The sequence below is a fragment of the Suricata suricatta genome, chromosome 9 (assembly GCF_006229205.1).
Source record: "Suricata suricatta isolate VVHF042 chromosome 9, meerkat_22Aug2017_6uvM2_HiC, whole genome shotgun sequence".
NCBI classification, from domain to species: domain Eukaryota; kingdom Metazoa; phylum Chordata; class Mammalia; order Carnivora; family Herpestidae; genus Suricata; species Suricata suricatta.
Window position 1 is genome coordinate 121,527,039 of NC_043708.1, and position 20,175 is coordinate 121,547,213.

General features: G+C 46.2%; 2 protein-coding genes across 3 annotated transcripts in view; both read left to right on the top strand.

Annotated features, from left to right (window-relative positions):
• SNRPA1 (small nuclear ribonucleoprotein polypeptide A') overlaps nt 1-7,186 on the top strand; it is an 11,141-nt gene extending 3,955 nt beyond the window's left edge. Inside the window, exons 4-9 of the mRNA XM_029952062.1 lie at nt 2,057-2,103; nt 2,392-2,494; nt 3,130-3,209; nt 3,617-3,692; nt 4,248-4,341; nt 6,734-7,186. Coding sequence (XP_029807922.1) covers nt 2,057-2,103; nt 2,392-2,494; nt 3,130-3,209; nt 3,617-3,692; nt 4,248-4,341; nt 6,734-6,792 — 459 coding nt within the window. The 3' untranslated portion in view covers nt 6,793-7,186. The remainder of the gene's footprint in view (nt 1-2,056; nt 2,104-2,391; nt 2,495-3,129; nt 3,210-3,616; nt 3,693-4,247; nt 4,342-6,733) is intronic.
• Nucleotides 7,187-12,007: 4,821 nt separating this feature from the next.
• Nucleotides 12,008-19,883, top strand: SELENOS (selenoprotein S). 2 transcript variants are annotated; one of them, XM_029951987.1, is made up of 5 exons: nt 12,008-12,133; nt 12,857-12,991; nt 15,598-15,704; nt 18,342-18,510; nt 19,231-19,883. In XM_029951987.1, the coding sequence occupies exons 1-5, from the start codon at nt 12,058-12,060 to the stop codon at nt 19,308-19,310; spliced, it is 567 nt and encodes a 188-aa protein (XP_029807847.1). In that variant the 5' UTR covers nt 12,008-12,057; the 3' UTR covers nt 19,311-19,883. The 2 variants fall into 2 exon arrangements, with proteins under 2 accessions (XP_029807847.1, XP_029807848.1); XM_029951988.1 differs by lacking the exon at nt 12,008-12,133 and adding an exon at nt 12,169-12,191.
• Nucleotides 19,884-20,175: the final 292 nt, after the last annotated feature.

The following is a 20,175-nucleotide window of genomic DNA, read 5'->3' on the forward strand; positions in this document are numbered from 1 at the left end:
ACTGACTGAGCCACCCTGGCACCCCTGTCAGCAAATCAAGTATACCGTAGTACATTATTATTATTAACTATAATCAGCATGTTGTACGTTAGGTCTCCAGAACTTAGCTTATCACTGAAGGTTTATACTCATTTCCCCTCCCACCCTCGCACCCTTTCAGCCTCTGGTAACCACCATTCAACTCTCTGTTGCTAAGAGTGGGTCTTTTTTTTTTTTTTAATTCCACGTATGAGTGGGATCATGCGATGTTTGCTTTTGTTCCTTTTTAGATCATCCTGTGTATTTTAGTGGTGCTATGCCAGTAGCAAGCTTAGAGCTCCCTCTGAAGGTGCTTGTGAAGTATTTTTAAAATGGCAGCTCAGGGGCGCCTGGGTGGCTCCGTCGGTTAAGCGGCCGGCTTCGGCTCAGGTCATGATCTCACGGTTCGTGGGTTCGAGCCCCACATCAGGCTCTGTGCTGACAGCTCAGAGCCTGGAGCCTGCTTCAGATTCTGTGTCTCCCTCTCTCTCTGACCCTCCGCTGCTCACGCTGTCTCTGTCTCTCAAAACATAAATAAAAGACATAAAAAAAATTTTAAAAAATAAAATAAAATGGCAGCTCATTTTCTGAAATCCCTTGTTCCCCTCTTGTATTTTTTTTGTCTACTTTTTTCTCATTGCCCCTCTTGCCCCTGTCCTGCTCAATTTCAGTCTGATCTTCGCAGTTTCTCCCCAATGTAGGCATTTGTCCTAGAAGGGGTACCGTTTCTGGTTAGTATTGAAAGAGTGAGGGCCCAATTGCCTGGCCCCGTCGGGCCTCATCACAGACTTAAATCGGGATGTACGGACAAGTGCTCGGGCTTGTCGGATGCCTCTGCCTTCGCTCTGCTTCTTCCTGCTCAGAGGTTGCCCCCGTGCCAGTCTTGCGGCTCTCCCGGTAGTTGGTCTCTGCTCGTTCCTGTTCTAGGGTTCCTGCTAGAACGCCTTTTCATCTGGTTCAGTTGTAGCTGTTAACCGTAGGCTTTGGTTTTGCCGTGCTGTTGCAGTGTGTTCTGTGGGATAATTTGGGAAGATTAAAACCCAAAAAACTGCCTTTTCCTCATAATTGGGTCCTTTTTTTTTTTTAATTAAGCTCCTTGTCCTTGAATAATTATCTGAAGCAATTTGAGGGAGCCTTGAATAAAGGTGCCTCCCCATGGGGCGCCTGGGTGGCTCAGTCAGTTAAGCAGTCAGTCTTTCTCGCCTCAGGTCATAATCTCATGGTTTGTGAGATCAAGCCCTGAGTCTCTCCCTCGCTGTGCCCCTCCCCTACTCCTTCTCCCTCTCTCTAAAATAAATATTTACAAAAATAAAAATAAATAAAGGTGCCTCCTCTCAACTATGAAGTGCCTGTGTCACCACCGGGCACCTGTTAGGTATTAGTGGGAAAAAAACCACTTTCCACCAAGATCCATTTGGAGATTCCCTGTGTGAATAACTTGCTTCAAAGTTACATCAGCTTGGACATTTTTTTCTTTTCTAAATCGTTGCTTTAAATTCTAGCCCTTTTGAGGTTGCTACAGGAAATCACATTTTTGGGGGAGGGGGTCTATTCTATTGAGAGAAGTTTTTATGGCTGTGGCTAAGATTTTCAGTTTAAGAAGCACAAATCTACTTACCAGTTTATCAGTAGAATTTTTATTAAGCATCTGTGGTGGGATAGTATTATGCTAGGTTCTAGCAGTAAAAAAACAAAAGAGGAGTCCTTGCTTCAAAGGCATCTGCCATTTCAGAGTAACAAAATAGCCTGTGGGGAATGGGGGACACCTGTGTAGCTCAGTCGGTTGAGTGTCTGACTTGCTTTTGGTTCGGGTCATGATCCCAGGGTCACAGGATTGAGCCCTGTGTCAGTCTCCACGTAGAGTATGGAGCCTGCTTGGGATTCATTCTCTCTCTATATATATCTTCCCCCACTCCCTTACCCTCTCTCCCCCTTTGCCCTTCTCCCCTGCTCATGTGCTCACTTGCTCACTGTCTCTCTCAAAAACAAACAAAGGCTGTGGTATTTGTGTTCTTACCTATGGCCATCTGTTTTGCAGGGTGATCTGGACCCTTTGGCATCTCTCAAATCACTGACTTACCTAAGGTACGGAAATGATCTGTGATCGTGACCGTGAAGTCCTTTACAGTGACACCATTGTCAGCCCTGATCTTAAAGTAATCAATTAGTAAGAAGCACTTTTTAAAAACAAATACTGAAAATACGTCCTTTAGGTCCAGTGCTCTTATTAAAACTTGCCTAATGTTAACTGAATAACATGTGAAAAACCTGTCAACTTTTCCTTCGTTTAGGGACTCCTTTGATTTTATTAAAGTAGACCTCTTGAATGCTACACTATGAACAAGATTGGCATTGTTATTCCTTTTCTTGCAGTATTCTAAGAAATCCTGTAACAAATAAGAAGCATTACAGACTATACGTAATTTATAAAGTTCCGCAAGTCAGAGTTCTGGATTTCCAGAAAGTGAAACTGAAAGTAAGTATATTCTGTTGGTTGTAAGTCTTTGTACATTCATGTTTTGTGTTATAGTTTTGCTGTTGATTTTTTTTAGTTGCCTAATGTGTTTTACTATTGGTTTGTAATAAAAATGTTGTAAAGAAAATGTCAAGTCAGATTTTTTTTTTTGGTAGCAGAGTTTAGAGTAGGACTTTGAGTTAAAGCTGTCTTGTGTAGTAGTGTTGGTTATTCAGAGGCAGCACAACTGGGCTTGATACGTTCCCCCGTGGGGAGCTTAGAGAATCCATTTTTCAGCAGCTTTAATTGTTAGAATGTTCCCTTTATTGGGAGAGGGTTTTGGGTTGTTCTCTTTTTGTTGGTTTTTGTTTTGTGGGGTTATTTTTGTTTTGGCTTTTTGTTTGTTTTTTCCTTTTTAAACCTTCTTAGTTCCTCCAGAGTCCCTCCTTGAAGCTAGGAGGGGGAGCTTTCTTCAGGGAGCTTCACCAGAAAAGGCAAGGCCATTGTGTCTCCTTTTAATTTTGAAATTGATTTTTTGGTATTTTTACCAGCCCAGAGTATTTCAGGAGAGTTTTCCTTCCGTGTTTTCTGAGGAATGCATCTAAATGCATGTGGTATTCCTATTTCCATTAACTCTGTGTGTGGTGTTGCTGTAGGAGCGTCAGGAAGCAGAGAAAATGTTCAAGGGCAAACGGGGTGCACAACTTGCAAAGGATATTGCCAGGAGAAGCAAAACGTAAGATACGGATATCCAACTTCACTCCACTTCACCTTCAGAAACACGATCTGTCTGGCTTTTTGCCTCCTGCAGAACTAAACAAAACACCTGTGACTAATACAGAATTGAATTTGTGTGATGATAGCTCATGACCTTCAGTGGTCCACACATCACATGAGGTTTCTGCCAGGTTAGCAGATACTTCCGGTGTTCAGTCTTAATGCAACATTATATACATCCTGCTTTCTCTAGAGGAAGATGAACTGGGTGGTGTTTCTGAAGGAGAGAGTTTCTTGTATCAGTTTGTTAACAAAGATAAGATACTACACTGGTTGAATTACTTTCAAAAGCTTTTTTGAAAGTAAAAGAGAAGCAGTGTCTATTGGTCCGGATTGAACAGTTATGTTCTTCCCTCCCCTCCCAAGTTTCAACCCAGGTGCTGGTTTGCCAACCGACAAAAAGAAAGGTGGGCCGTCTCCAGGGGATGTAGAAGCCATCAAGGTAAAATGTTTTAGGACACGTGATATGTAGTAGACTGAGTTCTAAATATTGCAGTCCTTCTTCCCCCCGCCCCGTTAGATTCCTGCTCCATTTCTGTGTAAGAAGGGAACTGGCTTCAAGTAGTTGTCAACCATGCTTTGACTTGAATTGCTTCTACGAGCCAGTCCGCGCAGAGGCAGTTCAAGTTCCTTTCCTTTGTCCCAGGGAGTTATTTGAACCACCAGTTACCTAAGTGTTGCTGTCTCCGTTGTTTGCCTTAATTTTTTACTTTCAAAGATTTGCTGTCTGAAAGATCTGCTTGATGATCAGTGGGAAATCCTACTTTCCTAATATTGCTTCCTAAATTATCGAGTAACATAATTCCACATAGGTGCTTTAACTAACTAAAATTTTAGGACATGTGCAGCAATCATTTGCTCAATGTGACAGTAAAATTCCCCCAGTACAACTGTTTAATGTTCCAACTCACAGAGTTGCTGTGGACTTCTATAAGGTTTTCCAGGTGATTGATACTTAGATGCAATTAACTGGCCATCTCTGTTTTCTGTCCTCCAGAATGCTATAGCAAACGCATCGACGCTGGCTGAGGTAGAGCGGCTGAAGGGCTTGCTGCAGTCCGGTCAGATCCCTGGCCGGGAACGCAGATCAGGTCAGGACAGAATGGTCTGTCTGAACTTCCAGACTGATGCTGTACTCGCAAGGGATTCCTAAACAGTTTAGGTGCTCTGACCCAAGAATGTTAGAATAGTGCCTCATTACCATCTAATGCACACGAAATCTCTTTCTTCATATGCTCTTGGAAGATAATTTATTTATGTAAAATATTATGGCATAGGACTCAGGGCTTCTTATGTAAAAATTGAAGCATGCATTATTCCCTAATCATGCAGAGAAGCCAAACATGGACTTTGATCTGTGTGCGTGTGTGTGCGTGTGTGTGTGTGTGAGTGTTTGTGTGTGTGTATGTAGGATCGATAGCTTAGTAGTTGGAAACACAAGCTACAGAGCCAAACATTACATAGCTCAGATCTTAGCCTCACCAGCTCTGTCTTTGGGTGGGTTTCTTCATCCTTACTTTTAAGTAGTTTCCTCATCTAAATCTGAGATAACATTAGTACCAACCTCAGAAGGTTTAGGGGAAGGATAAGACGGTTTTTAGGCAGCACTTAACACAGGGTCTGATACTAGCGTAAGTTTTTGGTAAGTGTTAGCTCTTCTAACATCTGAGTGCCACCTGTTTGCAGGGAGGGTGTTAGGCCCTGGGAGTATAAACTACTCAAAATGATGCAGGTTACAAGTTTTGATATGAGTGTAACTGGGGGCTTCTACCTACACTGGCAACTTGGAGAAGGTTTTCTGGGCAAATTATGTTTGAACAGAAGCTAAAAATGAGTAAGGCATTAATTGCACCAGTAGTTCTCACCATGTAGTCCTTGAGCCACTGGGCTTCAGTGAGGTCAAAACTTTAAATAATAACACAGCGCCTTTACTTTTTTTCATCGCTACTAACGCTTGCACCGATGGTGCGGGAGTAAAGGGGGTGAGACCGGCGGGGCCTTGGCCCAGGTCCAGGCAGCAGCCCACAGGGTGTTCGTAGTCCTCGCTCTAAACTGCTGTGCACTCCTAGTAAACACCAGTGTCACTTAGGAATGTCCATTGGGAAGCAAGCAAAAAAGACATCGGACGCTACAGAGATAGGCTCGCGTGTACAATAGTGCCGGCCTTCTCACTAAATACTTTTGTTTTGGAAAATAGTATTTTTTGTAAAAATATTAACATTGTAATGGATACACTTTTTGAATGAGTTACTACCTGTTTAAAATAACTCCATTTTAATTTCTAATACAGTATTGATTATTCTAGTACGGTATCCATACATGTATGTAAACAAAAACTCTTTGGGTCCCAAAACTAACTTTTTTGGGAATTACTGAGCTAAACAAAGGCAGAGTGGCATTCTCGGGGCGAAGCGGGGTGTGGGGGACTGAGCGGGCAAAGCACCTGTGGTAAAAAGGAGCCTTGCACACTAGAACTGGAAGAGGGCAATGTGAGTGAAGTTCAAGGCACAGGGAGAACGTGGCGAGAAGAGCCATCAGAGAAAGCATGCCTGGGCCCCACAGTGCACTGCTGACTGTGGGATGAGGTCTGCGTCCTCAGCAGCTAGTAAAGGCCTCCGAGGCTCAGTGGTGACAGGTTAGAGGAAGAGGCAATATCACAGTTGCTTATTGTGACTATAGTATGATAGACTTACTAAATTAATTTGTTTAACCTCAATGTTTTCTTTGGGCTTTAGGATCTCTTGGGATTTTCAGTGCGATCTGAAAGTTCACTGGGGGAGGAAAGTGGAAGTTGTTCAGGCACTCCATAGATTTCAGTGGGCTTCGGCTTCTGAGTATGCTAACACTTTACTGGCATTCCTGCCTGGGTAGTTTTGCATCTCGAACTGTGATGTGGGTCTGCCTGGTAAGACAATAGGCTTTTAAACCAGAGTAATCATCCCGGATACTGACAGAGTTAACAGAGTTCCTTTTTCAGAATACAGTAACCAAAATATCTGTCATAAACGGATGAATAAATGTAACAGACTTGGTTGTTGCCATATTTTCCCTCATTTAGAGACAACAGAGTCACTGAGTAGTCCTGTTATCTGGCATGCAGTACACATCCAAATGGTTTTTGAATACTCCCATTTTCTTTCCCTGTGGTAGTTGTAAGAACAAAACACAAAGGGTAAGCTTTTTACCTTCACAAAACATGAGTGAGTGAACAGCTCAATGAAAGAGAATTAGAATGTCAGGCAATGAGATGGACTTTTTATAAAACACGTCTGTGATCCTTCCCCCCCTAGGAATTGACCATCCCTTCCCATACCTGCCAAATACAGACATTCTCTGGGTTGTAAGCTCCCTGAGGGCAGGGGCTGCTGGGGTTTGGACCTAATCAGGGAGTGGCATGCCGTAGTTTTGAAGATAGGCCTCTCACATACTGAGCAAACACTCGCTGTAAAACCAGTATGACGTGTGGCTTGTGTTTTTCCTTAGGCCCCACTGATGACGGCGAAGAGGAGATGGAAGAAGACACGGTCGCCAATGGGTCCTGAGCAGTATGGCCTGAGCATCTGCGGGACGTATGCTATGCCCACCTGGGACAAGTCCTGCTTTTTGAACTTGGAAGAATAGCCTTGTTTGTGTCAGCAAATTGGAGTTCATAAGTGTTGCCGAGATGCTTAAGACTGCTGCTGGTAATTTTGTAATATACATTTTGAAATCAAAATGCCAGTTTTTTACAAATAGTAAAAATACAAAGACATTCACTGTGCTGCCAGTTGTCTGTCATCGGGGCGGGGTGTGCAGTGAGGTGTATGGACACGTTTCAGTTGGAGATGCCAGAGGGCACGGTTTCTAGGTAGGCTTCCCAGGCCTCTTTAAATATTTAGATTTTTAAATTCTTAATAAAACTGCAGATGATCTGTGTGCTGCCAGTGGTTTCTGTAAGACTGCGGTCTCTGGTGCATTTTTTTTTTCCTGCAAAGAACAGCTTCATTAAAGGCAACCAGGGGCTAATTAGTGATTTGAAAAATTACAGAATTGCAACTTCTCTGCTTGTTGGAATGTGACAGCACATTCGAGCATTTGCGACATGGGGTGGGGGTGGGGGTCCCAGGCCAGTGGGCAGATGAAAAGAAGGACGGGAGCTGCTCTTTCGCTGGATTTGGGTGGGCTCTTGGTTCTTTGGTTTTTTTAAGCTCCCTGGGAGATTGTAAATGTGAGAAACACTCACACTAGGTGGGTCCCTGAACAGTTGAGGGTGACTCCTTGTGACTGGTTTGCTGTTCTTGTAAAATGTGTACAAGATGCAGAAGACTTGGAAGGAACTCGACCTTCAAGGGGCCAACTGGCTGGCTGGGAAGCTGGAGCCGCGGGCAGCAGTGGGGCTAAACCTCAGCAGCAGCAGCAGCAGCAGCAGCAGCAGCAGCTGCTAGAAAAGAGTAGGGCGGAGTGGTCAGAAAGGAGACGGAACTTGGCTATCAGGAGGATCTGGCCTCTGGTTTTCCTCAATGTGACTCCAGGCTGGTGCTTTCCAACTCCAGTGTGCTGTGAACTTCCCGGGCATCTTGTTAAAATGCCAGATCTGGTGGGGTGGGAGGCTACATTTCTAGTAGGTTCCCAGGTGCTGTTCTTGAGAGGGCACACAGCATTTCCAGCCTTACCTCTCACCACTTCCTTAACTTCTAGCTAAGCCCTCCAAGCGCAGTCCTGTCTAATCATGTCCTGATGGCCCACGCCACAGTGGGCTGCTCTGTTCTGTCCTCACTTTGACAGATTTGGAGATTCGTGTTTTTTAATGACTCCCTGGGGCACTTAGGCACCCAGGAAATAACCCAAATATTCAATAGGTGGATTTATAAACGAAAAGTTGTTCATTTTATTTGAGAGGAAGATAACTGCAATTAATGCTCTCCTGTTCCCCTCACCAAGGTGCCCTTTCAGATTAGAACATTGCCAAATGTCCACAGGATCAGACCAGAAGGACTTGGGGGTGGGGGGGTGGGGCCTTAAGATCTTCCTGTAACATCTCATGACGTCTGCCAGTGAGGCTGCCTTTTCTATGTCCACATAGCCTTTCTGTTAATGCACATTTACCTGACACTTTTGCTTCTGATGGGACAGCTAAAATGAATCTGTTTTTCTTCTCCATACTTAGGTCCTGGGAAGCTCTTCCCAGCAGGGTCCCTGCTCCCATCATTTATGAGCCACCTACCAAGGAGACTCTGAAGGAGCCTCTGGTCACTAACTTCAGTAGTAAATTGGTTGCAGCTCACTTTTCTCCAATCACGTGCCCTACCTCTAAGTCGCCTTCTTTGGGTCCTGGCTTTGACTGTGGGCAGTACTTAGCGAGGGTACACAGACTTTGGTGCCATTGCTGAGTGGATCTGGACTGAACAGGATTAACTCTGGCACCCAACAGATTAATGGCTCCTGGGTAATGACTGGAGGGCTGCTAAGAAAAAAACAAAAGGAGATCTTGTTATGTGATTTATGTTATTGTTGCAAGTGAGGATTTTGCAAAACTTGACCAGAGGAAAGTGAGGGCTCCTGTGCTCAGAGCTGTACCAACATCTGTGTGACTCAGAGGACCAGAAAAATTGGGTTTGCCTCAACCCAGTTTTTCCCAGAAGCCCAGTGTTTTCCATGTGCAATTTTGTGGAACATGAGGTTCGGTCCAGGATAACTTCTATTGTGTTAGAGCCAAAACTATACCCATGTACCCAGCGGGCACAGTCAGGCAGCACTCAAAAGAACTCTGTTTCTATGGAACCACATTCAGATGTTGATTTGAGTATTAGTTTTGTAGTATTCATATGTAATTAGTAGGTTTTGACGTTCTAAGAACTAAATTAAGGAAATGTATAGTTATATATATATATGCAGATATTTAACATAATTTAAATACCACAGTTCAGAGTCTATAAGAATGCCATCCAAAGGGCCATTCAAGTTTGAGAAATACTATTGTTTGATTGCCATCTCTGTAATCTCCCTTAGCTACCAACACTTTTAATCGTGTCTTGGTGCACATAGGTGAAAAGGTGAAATTAGGCAAGTGACAATCACCCTTCTCACAGCTGGTTCTTTTTACTGCAGGGTTAACTAGGGTGGCTCAGCTTTATGTCATTCTCCTAGGACAACATCACTATTAATCTAATACGCAAGCCACCTGGCCAAGTCCAAAGTCAGAGGTTGGGCAAGTATACTCCTTACACCTCAAGGGTATTGCAAGGATATGGTTCTCAGAAGGAAGGATGAATTGGGGTCAGTCATTCAGTCTACCATGGATAGACTCCACCATGGGAGTCCTGGATACTACCTTTGTCCTGTTTCTACGAATAACACCTGACCAATTACATTAAGCAAAGTGTGTGCTGAAATAACTTTATGGTTTTAGATAAACTAGATGAGATGATACACCCTGATTAAAGGGATAAAGGTAACACGTAAGCCTGGTTAGGAAGAATAACTTACCAATGGGAACTTAAGAACAGCATTGGGCTAGGAGCTAAAGCAAAACTCCTTTATCCATGCATTCTAGTAATTCAAAATCTATTAATTTTAGTTGAAGATACTATTCATGCTGTAAGTACATATGTAGACACAGACTAGTTCATAATAGTATGCAAAGGTCTACTTTATTCTTGTAGGTATTTAAAAAGTGCAACATTTTCTTGACTGTTGTGCTGGTTTCCATTTTATATCAAAATCCTGAATGCCAGGAATTGTTCACTATTTTTATTTAAATGATACATACTAAATGTTCAACTTATTTCATCTTCAGGACTATAGACATTCCAGGGCAGGCTGGGTAAACAAGGGCGAATAAAGCAAATTCATTTCCCCCATTTAACCAGATGGAACATTTTGGCATTTTCATGATATGCAGGTTGACCTAATTCATTGACTTGCTGGCAACAGCAAATGTTTGCAACCTAGGATCTTCCTCCACTGCTGCTCCAAATATCTTAATGCCTGAACTACACTGCGAGCACTGAAATGTTCACTGCAACATTTTTGAAGCTTTCACGTCTTAATCTGACCTCTTTGTCAGGGTGGGGAAGTATCTGTTAGCCTTATTTAACCCACCTAACCACTAAGTTATATATTTAAAAACTGAGCTTACCTTGCATTAGTTGAAACGTGTCAGAACCCTTTTCAGGACTTCAACTCTAAGAGGTCCTCACCGACTGCTTCACTGAACGGTGACCCCCGCCCCCAGCACAGCGTACCTGATGTCCAGAGCATAACCAAGTCAGGCAAACCCGCTCTGACTAGCTTATCACTATTTATGCACAAGGGGTGTGTGTGTGTGTGTGTGTGTATTAATTTTTCATGTTTATTTTTGAGAGAGCACAAGTGGGAGAGGAGCAGGGGAGGAGACACAGAACTCAAAGCAGGCTCTGGCTCTCCGCTGTCAGCACAGAACGTGTCCCAGGGCTCAAACTCAGGAGCCATGAGATAATGACCAGAGCCGCAGTCGGTGGCTTAACCTACGGAGCCACCCACACAAGGTATATTTAAAGCTGGTCCCAAACTAAGTACTGAAGTCATAATCCAGAGAAATAGTTCGGTGTTAGCACATCGAGTTCCTGCAAGATTAAGTGAGAAACCATTTCAAAACAGAGTAATGATTCATCACCTGTAACAAGTGAGAGGCAAACATCAAAGAATAAAATTCCTCCCTCCTAAGCTCATCAAATCAGTGGCTGTTTTCACAGCCTTAATTGACAAAATACAGTGTCCTCAATTTCCCCGTTTCAAGAGCCCATTTTCAAGGTGAACAGCTTTCAGGCTTTTCTTTGCCAAGGCGCAGGAACTGCAGTCCTCCAGTAGGAATCTACCTCGCTCACTGCGCAGCCCCAGATCGCCCCCTCTCCCAAGAGCATCTAGGTGACCCAGCGCTGGGTGCACCCACTGCGTTAGCGCCTGATCCCAGAGGTGTGGGCCTTCCCCACCTGTTCACCCAGTGGCGGCCTGCTCTGACGTCAGCACCTGGTCACTGTTTTTTTTTTTCAAGGTTGCATTTTTTATTCTCAACCTGTCTAACGAGACACAGCTGTGTGTTCACCTCAACTCCTCTAAAAACACACTCAAGCCCAAATTTCAAATGGGGCGGTTAAGGCAGGAGGCCTCTGAGCCGCAGAGACGCCAGAGGAGTGGAAGGCTGTGAAGCAGGGCTTTGCAGGCAGAGGAAACAACCAGGAAACCGTGATCAACAACTGATGCTGCCGTATGACGCCTCTTAGGATTCGATACGTGCTGGAGCCACTGCTTTAATTCTTTCCCCAGAGGTTTTGGCTCTGGAGGGGAGGAGAACCGTGAGGGTCGGCGGGCCTTTCTTAGCCTGAACTGTAACAGAGGCAGCTGAAGGAGGAAGCTGCCAGCGTTTCGTCTTCTGCCGAGTTCTGCTGCCCAGTGGGCCCGGGGCAAGGATGTGGGCGCAAATCCTGTTTCCAGGCGGCCCCTGACCTCCCGTGACCTCGGCGTGCAATCGGTACAAAAGTAAACATGCCTGAGGGAGTCAGCCCGGAGGTCAGCCACGCCGAGGCATTCAAGTGGGCAGTGAGGTCGCCCAGCCACACGGTGCGCAGTCGGCGGGGGCAGTCTGCGGCCGCCCCGCCCCTCCCGGCTGACCACGCCCCTCCTGGCTGGACACACCCTCACTGTGATAGGTCGAGTCTCTGGACCGGGTCGCACCGCGATTGGCCCGGGCTCAGGGACGCTGATCCCCGGCGCGCCACGTTTACGGAGGGGCGGGCCGGAAGGCGAAGACTCGAGCTGACGCGGCCGGGTCGCGTAGGGTGGCGGCGGCCATGGAGCGGGACGGGCAGCAGCTGTCCGCGCGGCCGGCCCTGGAGACGGAGGGCTTGCGCTTCCTGCACGTCACGGGTGAGTCGCCCCGGTTGCCCGCCTGTGCCACTAGCTCCCCCGGGCGTCGCCATGATAGGTGGGTCGTCCTCCGCTGCGCGCCCGGCAGGGCCCGGGGAGGCCCGGGGAGGCCTGAGGAGGCCTGGCCCGCAGACGGTGGCGGCCACGCAGGTCCGGGCAGCTGGCCTGGGACGCGCGCCGAGGCCCTCTAGGAGCTGCACTTCTCCCGACTGCGCCATCCGTCCCTTTTTTTGCGCCAGTCCCTTATTTTATGCGAAGTAAGCCTTTCTGGCTTGCGTCACTGTGGCCACTGAGCCCTTGGCGTTTCCTTCCAGGCCTCTCTTTCCCCTCCCTCCATACTCGCCGGCACTATATCGGCCCCCAAGTCACCCTTTTCTGTAAGTCGCTGAGATCCGAAAGGCCTTTGCCCTCCAGTTGGATCAGCTTCCCTCCACCCATCAAAAACCCGCTTTTCCGTGCCCTCCGTGCTCCGGACTTGTCCCCCACCCCCGACTCTCCAGATTATTGAGGAGCCCCTACTCGGTGACCACCGAATTGTACTCGCTTCTATCTTAACTGCCTACTTGGGAGGCTCTTTCCTCAGCTAGACCCTGAGGGATTCGAGGGCAGGAGCTACGCTTGGTCTTTTGGTGAATTTTATGGAAAAGTACAGTAGCAGTACATATGTGTGTGTATGTGGTTTGGTTTTTTTTTTTTTACTTTTTTGAAAACTTTCTATTTCAGTGGGCTCCCTGCTAGCCACCTATGGCTGGTACATCGTCTTCAGCTGCATCCTTCTCTATGTGGTATTTCAGAAGCTTTCCACCCGACTCAGAGCCCTGAGACAGAGACAGCTGGACCAAGCCGCAGCCGCAGTGGGTTAGTGCCTGATAACAGGAAGGCAGTGGCTTTGCCCCGCTTTCTTTAAGCATTCGAAAGTTAGTCAATTACCAAGAGTAAGAAGTTCTTCTAATCTGCACGACAGAACCATTTTGTGCTTCTGCAAATTGATCTTGGGGAAACGTGCAATCGGTTTTTAATTTCAGTGATTGTCATGAGATGGAAAGCCTGCTCGATGGTGCCTAGAGCACCCCCTGCACGTCTTGTTGACGTTTGGTTTTCCATTTAGGGGATGGATTGAAATGAAAACTTCACAGCTTCTCCATACTTGGGGGTCCGCCTGCTGATTTTCTAGAACCGTTGTGAGCGACAAGAAACGCAGCGTTAGTTCACATCCACCACATTTTGATTTTCACAACTTCCTCATCAGATCTGATTTCAAGTTACATTTGGCTGTGGCAAAAAATTTATTCACAGTGGCCTTTTTGCTAGATAGAAGCTAGTTTCAGAGGACATATCTAAAAGGAGTTTTAAGGGGCACCTGGTGGCTCAGTCAGTTAAGCGTCCGACTTCTGCTCAGGTCATGATCTCACGGTTTGTGGGGTCGAGCCCCGCCTTGGGCTCTGTGCTGACAGCTCAGAGCCTGGAGCCTGCTTCAGATTCTGTGTCTCCTCTCTCTGCCCCTCCCCGACTCACACTCTGTCTCTCCCTCTCCCTGTCTCTCAAAAATAAATAGTAAAGAAAAGAAAGGAAATGCTAAGTGTTTTGAGAATAACCGCATACTATAAACAGCTAAAAATCATTCTTCGGACTCTCCATGGTTACTGGGTTTGGAGAGCAAAGCACATGTCATGACACAAAAGTAGTGAGTGGAAGGACTTAGAAATGGCCTTTACTCAAACATGCCTCTTCTCTCTCCCACGAAGCCCTGGGGTCCTGCCATTCTCTCCCTCTTTTTGACTGTTGGCTGTACGTCCAACAACAAACTACATCTTGCAGAAGATGCGGTTTTTCACCAAGAGGGTGGCCGTGGTGTTAGGAAACCGCTTCAGTCACCTGGCACAGCCGTCTTCGTGGGTGTGGCGCTGTCGGGTGACATGTGTCTTACCCCGGGAGAGTAGGTTTATGAGATGAAGATAGGCTGGGCATTTTTACAGAGGCCTCGTTGTCTTGGTGAAGTGCTGCAGAAAGTAAATGTGCAGCCAAAAGTGTTACCTTGTGCTGCTGTACAACTTCGTTAGGAAAATTGGGTTTAAAAACTCCACACTTGATTGATTTTATACTAAGAATGATCTGATAGTTACAAATGTTACCAAAATTCACAATTCTATGGAGTGGAATTGTCTTTTTTTTTTTTTTTTTTTTTTTTGAGATAAAGTTGTTCCAGGGCCGCCTGAGTGGCTCAGTTGGTTAAGCATCCGAGTTCGGCTCAGGTCATGATTTGACCAGTTGGGCTCTGTGCTGACAGCCTGGAGCCTGCTTCAGATTCTGTGTCTCCCTCTCTTTGTCCCTCCCCGGCTCTCGTTCTCTCTCTCTCTCTCTCTCTCTCTCAAAAATAAACATTAAAAGTATTTACATAAGGATAAAGTTCCAGCCACTCCTACCACTGTACACACCCACACCACCCACACCCATCCCCTTGAATGACCACAACATTTTGACCCATTTTACGTGGATTCAGTTAAGTGGTCTTTTCCCACTACTGTCTAGGCAGTGAATATTGCCTCTACTTTTGTATAGTGCTGGCTTGAACGTATAGTTCTTTGTTTTTTCTTAAAGTTTACTTACTTATTTTGAGACGGAGAACATGAATGGTAGAGGGGCAGGGAGAGAGGGAGGGAGAGGGAATCAATCCCAAGCAGGCTCCACACCATCAGCACAGAGCCCAGTGCGGGGGCCGAACTCATGAAACCGTGGGAGCATAACCTGAGCTGAAGTCAAGCGTCGGATGCTTAACCTGCTGAGCTACCCAGGTGCCCCTGTATTCTTATTTAAAAATTAGCCACACCACTGTGTCCTTGCCTTTGGTGGTCCTTGACATGGTGGTCTGAGTAGATGAGCAGATAGAGAACCTAACTATATATTTATGTAATTCTTCTTTGTTTTATAAGCCAAGTAAAACAGGGAGCTCATTTCCATTCATGCTAACTGGAAGGACTTTTCTCTAGAAACAAGGATAAAATACCTGAGGATCATTACCTCTTTGTGGTGTTGATCTGGGCCAGTTAGTGATGGCTAATGATCAGAAAACTTTATCTTCTCTTGTTTGTCTTCTGGAATTCAGTCAGCCTGGAGACTGAGTGTCGGGAGGTGTCCAGGGTGTGGAGTGGAATTTCGGGGTGCCCCTCTAACCACTTAAATTTCAGTCACTGGGCTGTGCCAGACTCTCTGACTCGGAATTGCTGAGGGAGCCCAGGAATAACGCGTTTCTGAAGTGTTTCTGGTGCCCAGATATTAACCAGGACTAAGAACTATGGCAACAGGACAGTCCTCTGCCCACCCGAGCAGTAAAATACATGCAGAGCAGCAGAACTTTCATGTAAAGTACATGTTTTCTGCGTTGTCTGACATCTGTACTTCCGTATCTTTCTAATAATATGGACCCTCAAGAGTTCCCTTTCTCAAACTGTTTTCTGACATTCTAGAACCTGATGTTGTTGTTAAACGACAAGAGGCTCTAGCCGCTGCCCGTCTGAAAATGCAAGAAGAATTAAATGCACAAGTCGAAAAGCACAAGGAAAAACTAAGACAGGTAGGAACCGGGTTGAGTTTGAACGCATGGTTTTAAGAGCGAGTTTGAGGCCTAGTGGGTGAAGGAGCGCCTGTGGGTGGCGCGCGCCGGCCTCCCCCGTTCGGGCGCGTGCTGGGAACAACTGGTTGTGACCGATCGCTTCCGCTTCCGTTGTGCAGTATCTTACACAGCTTACACTACAGTGTCTTTAAAATACTCTTTTAAAAAGGTGTCTTTTATTCACGTGTTTGCTTTTCAGTGGTTTCCTCACACAGCATTTTCACCCAGAACGGTGCCACGGCACTGGACGCACGGCACACGCCCAGCCTCTTGCTCCGCTGTCTTTCAAGCCATGTACCTCACACGACCTCGCTTGGTGGGGCCACTTTCAGTGGGTGCCAGGAGCGCCAGGGATGGTGGCGATGGGCTCAGCCCAGGGGTGAGAGGGAGAACCGGTTCACTGGGGGGGGGGGGCAGAGGAAGAACCAAGGACGACGGTTGGAAGTGACCTTAGCCGTCAGTGGACTGTGCTGCCCTTCACAGGTGGAAGGCCACCCGTCAGATTTGACCCTGTCTATAACTGAAACGAGCAGGTGTGGACTCTGCTTTCTGAGAAGTGTCATTCCAGATGTTTCTGGGCCCCTCTTTTTCCCAGAAGGAAGCCTCTGCTGGCTCTGAGGCCTTCCTGTTGGCTTTACCGGTGTCTCTGGTGTTTCCACGGTCACATGCCTTTCTGCCACCGCTAGGGGCTCTTGTGGTTTCTGCGTGGTCACCCAGGCTGTGGCTGGACTCCCCAGCTTGGCTGGAGCCCAGAAGGAAAGGACGGAGCAGGGGCACTTCTGTTCCACACACTCCTCCGTGGTCACCCTGTCCCAGCAGCCTTCTTCCGGTGTAGTGGCATGTTGCCACCGAAAGCAACCACGAGCCTAGAATGTACTAGCATATTGCTGTTACTTAACTTTTTAAATCCTACGAAGTAAAAGCATTCAAGATATAAAAATCAATACCATGAAAATTAAGTTTCTGCTCTTGTTCTCTACCTGCTGCTGCCCAAGCATTCCATGTTAGCGTTTTTAGGTATTTTTTCCAGAAGTATTTATCCCTATATAAACACCCAGGAATTTTTCATTGAAGTGGCAGCGTAGTATACGTAAATGCCATTTTTGAGCATGGTTTAGTTTTGAGCCAGTTTTGAGTATTGAATTTCAGGGGTTTTTTCTCTGCTAATCTCCAACCCTGTAAGTAGTATTGCTTCGTTCCTAGAGTCCTAGACTAAGTAGAATGCCTTCTGCATGTCAGAATGGATGACGGCAGGGCCTGAGTTTTGTTTGTGTGTGCGTGAAATAGCTTGATCATTTATGCAGTTTGCTGATGGCAGCTGAAAATAATCTTTTTAAAAGATCACATTTTAAAATTGCAGTGTCAGCCCCCACAAACTGGAAAAGAGACAAAAGCTTGTGTTCAGTGTTCAGATTGTTGTAGCATGTGTGGTTCTGTCTCCTGTACCTAACAGACATGACAGTAATAATCGACTGATTGAGTCCGCCGGACCCACCGCTAACGCCGCTCTCCTGTTTGTGGTCTCAGGATTTGTCGGCCGAGTCCCATCCTGGTTTCTCCGTGTCAGCGAAAGGTGTAGAATAGATGATTTTCTCCTTGACCTCTTGTAGCTCCAGACAGCGGAAGCATGGGGTGACAGGTGTTGGGATTCAGCAGCAAGGGACGCTGAGAGGCATGGAGAAATTTCCTGGATATGTGATTTCTAAGGCATCTTCTCACATATCCTTGTGACGTCACAGTGTAACTAGAACCAGAATAAACAGCAGTTTGGGTCTGGATTCCGCTGGGAGTGAGAAATGTAGCGCATGTAAGCTGTGGTACCCAGTTCCCAGCAGGAATGTTCCTCTTCTAGGAGTGGCAGGCGAGGCAAAGGACCCGGCCACCGTGCTCCTCCCTCCTTGGGAGCCTGCTCACCATAGGATCACAGACTTTCTCAAGGGCTCATTATTGTGCATAATTTTCTGCTGAGATTAGTTTTCCCTTATGTTTCCAGTAGTACTTGACTTTCAAAGTGCTTTCAAATCTGCTCTCATTAGCTCCTCACGGTGTGCAAAGCAGAGGGATTAAGTGACTCAGGTAACACAGCCACATGGTCACGGAGCAGGCCTGCCAGCCATGCTCACCCGTTCCAAGTCAGTCCTTCTGCTTTACTAAAAATGTCCTCCTATGGGCAAAAGGCAGAACTGAATTTGTATTATTTTTTCCATGATGCTTTTTGCTTTCTTTAGTGAAGTTTCTGTTTGTGAGTTACACTCCTACACTAGCACTGTTATTTTAAAAAGCAGGTGTTAAAAGTCAAAAGACTTTTAAGTTAGAAAATTGTTGGGATGCCGGCTGGCTCACTCGATTGAGTGTCCAACTCCTGCTTTCAGCTCAAGTCATGATCTCACATTTGTGAGACAGAGCTTTGCCTTGGGCTCCGCTTTGAGCGTGGAGCCTGTTTAAGATTCTCTCTCCCTCTGAGCCTCTTCCTGCTTGCGCGCTCCCTCTAAAATTAGAAAATTAGAAAAAATTTAGAAAATTGTCAAAGTTAGCATTTTCTTTGAGAAAGATGGCAGTTTATGAATTCATTCCGTAACACGTGCGAGTCTTTCTCAGCTTGAAGAACAAAAAAGGAGACAGAAGATTGAAATGTGGGACAGCATGCAAGAAGGAAAAAGTTACAAGGGAAATGCACGAAGGCTTCCGGAGGAAGACAGTCCTGGGCCTTCTACTTCGTCCGTCCTGCCGAAGCGGAAGTCTGACCGAAAGCCTCTGCGGGGAGGTGGTAAGCACCTAACCTTAAAGCATGTTTAGCCGTTATGGGAACATTTACCTTTTAACAACAAGATCCTGTTTCTTCCTTTTGTTGTCTGTGAACTGAGGCTAACTCCTAAGTTTAAGACTATGGAGATTAGGCAGAAGAAACATATGCCAAGCCCCCCACCTTCACCTCCCACCCCCGCCCAGTGCCTGGCAGTCGCCGACCTGGTGAGCCCTCTTACCCAGTGTCTCAGGGCAAGGATGTGGGTGCGGGTCCCGCTTCCCAGAGACCTGTAACCTCCTTGGCCTCAGCGTCCAATCGGTAAAAAACAGTAAACCTTCCATAAGTTGAAAGGGAGCTTAGTCAAGCCCCCAGTGAGGAATCGGAATGATGGCGCTCGTATGTCAGACTCTCACCTCGGCCCCACACGGCCCTGGGAGGGGAGAGGTAAGCAGGACGAGGAACGGGTTGCCCATCTTGCAGATTAGTGTGTTTTGAGGGAGTTTTTACATGTTTGAGGAGTTAAGATCAAGAAGCCAGATGGCTTCTTTTATTCCCAGCAGAAAGTCCATTCAAAGTGCAGTCACAGAATAAAATATTTTTCCACATGGTAGCTACAAATTTGTGAAAATGTCTGTAAGAATAGAATCCATATCTTTGTAGTGCTTTGCATGTGAGGATCACGATTTTATGTTTGATACAGAATGTTCCCAGTACCGTTTTGCTTCCTGTCTCTCGTGCCAGGTTACAACCCTCTGTCTGGTGAAGGAGGGGGAGCCTGCTCCTGGAGACCCGGACGCAGAGGCCCGACATCTGGCGGATGAGGCTAAGAATCTTGTTAATGTCGCTTTTGACATTAGCAAGATGAGTCCGTAACCCTCAGTTCAATTGCCTTACGCACACTTTTCACAGTGACTGGCCAACGGGAGTGGGGTTTATTTCTGATCTTAACTACACTTGCGTCTTTAATGGTTGAAGTCCGAATAGGATATAGACATCACCACTAGCAGCAGTGACCGTTGGTCACACTTCACTAACTGTGGACACAATGACTGTGTTCATTGATTTCTTGAAATTGGCTAGTTGGTAGATAAAGCCCTCCAGGTGACTAGCAATGTTGAGATAAAAGAGACCCAGTTGTGGTTAGAAGTCGAAGTTAGAAGTCCTTGTTGGCTGGACAGTCTCTGTGACAGGTTGCGTTGAATGATGTCTTCCTTGTAAATGGTGAGCCCACCAGCGAGGATTACTGATGCAGACAGTTGATGGGGTTGTTTCTGTATATTTATTTTTATGTACAGAACTTTGTTTAAAAAAAAAAAAGAACACTGTAAATATTAAAAAAATGCAAAGAACATTTTTTAGCATCTTTATTAAATTCAAGGAAATTTCTTTCTGAACTTGAATTTGTCAAACACTAAACAGCTTTTTATCCTTCCACAGCCTCCTACTACTCCTTTTCCCTGCTCATGGTTTCTCACCTGTGGGGAGCATGGCAAGTGACAGCTACAGTGATTCCCAGGGTGGGCAGGCCCGTTGGGGTTTGTCCACACAATCGGGTGCTCAGAGCAGAGTTGCTAAATTAACAGGATAAAGAAACATCTTGTCTAGAGGTGTCTCAAGGGCCATGCGGGCTTCTAAGGGCCCCTTGGTCATCCCCCTTGCGAGGCTCTGTCAGGAGTGCGTGACAAA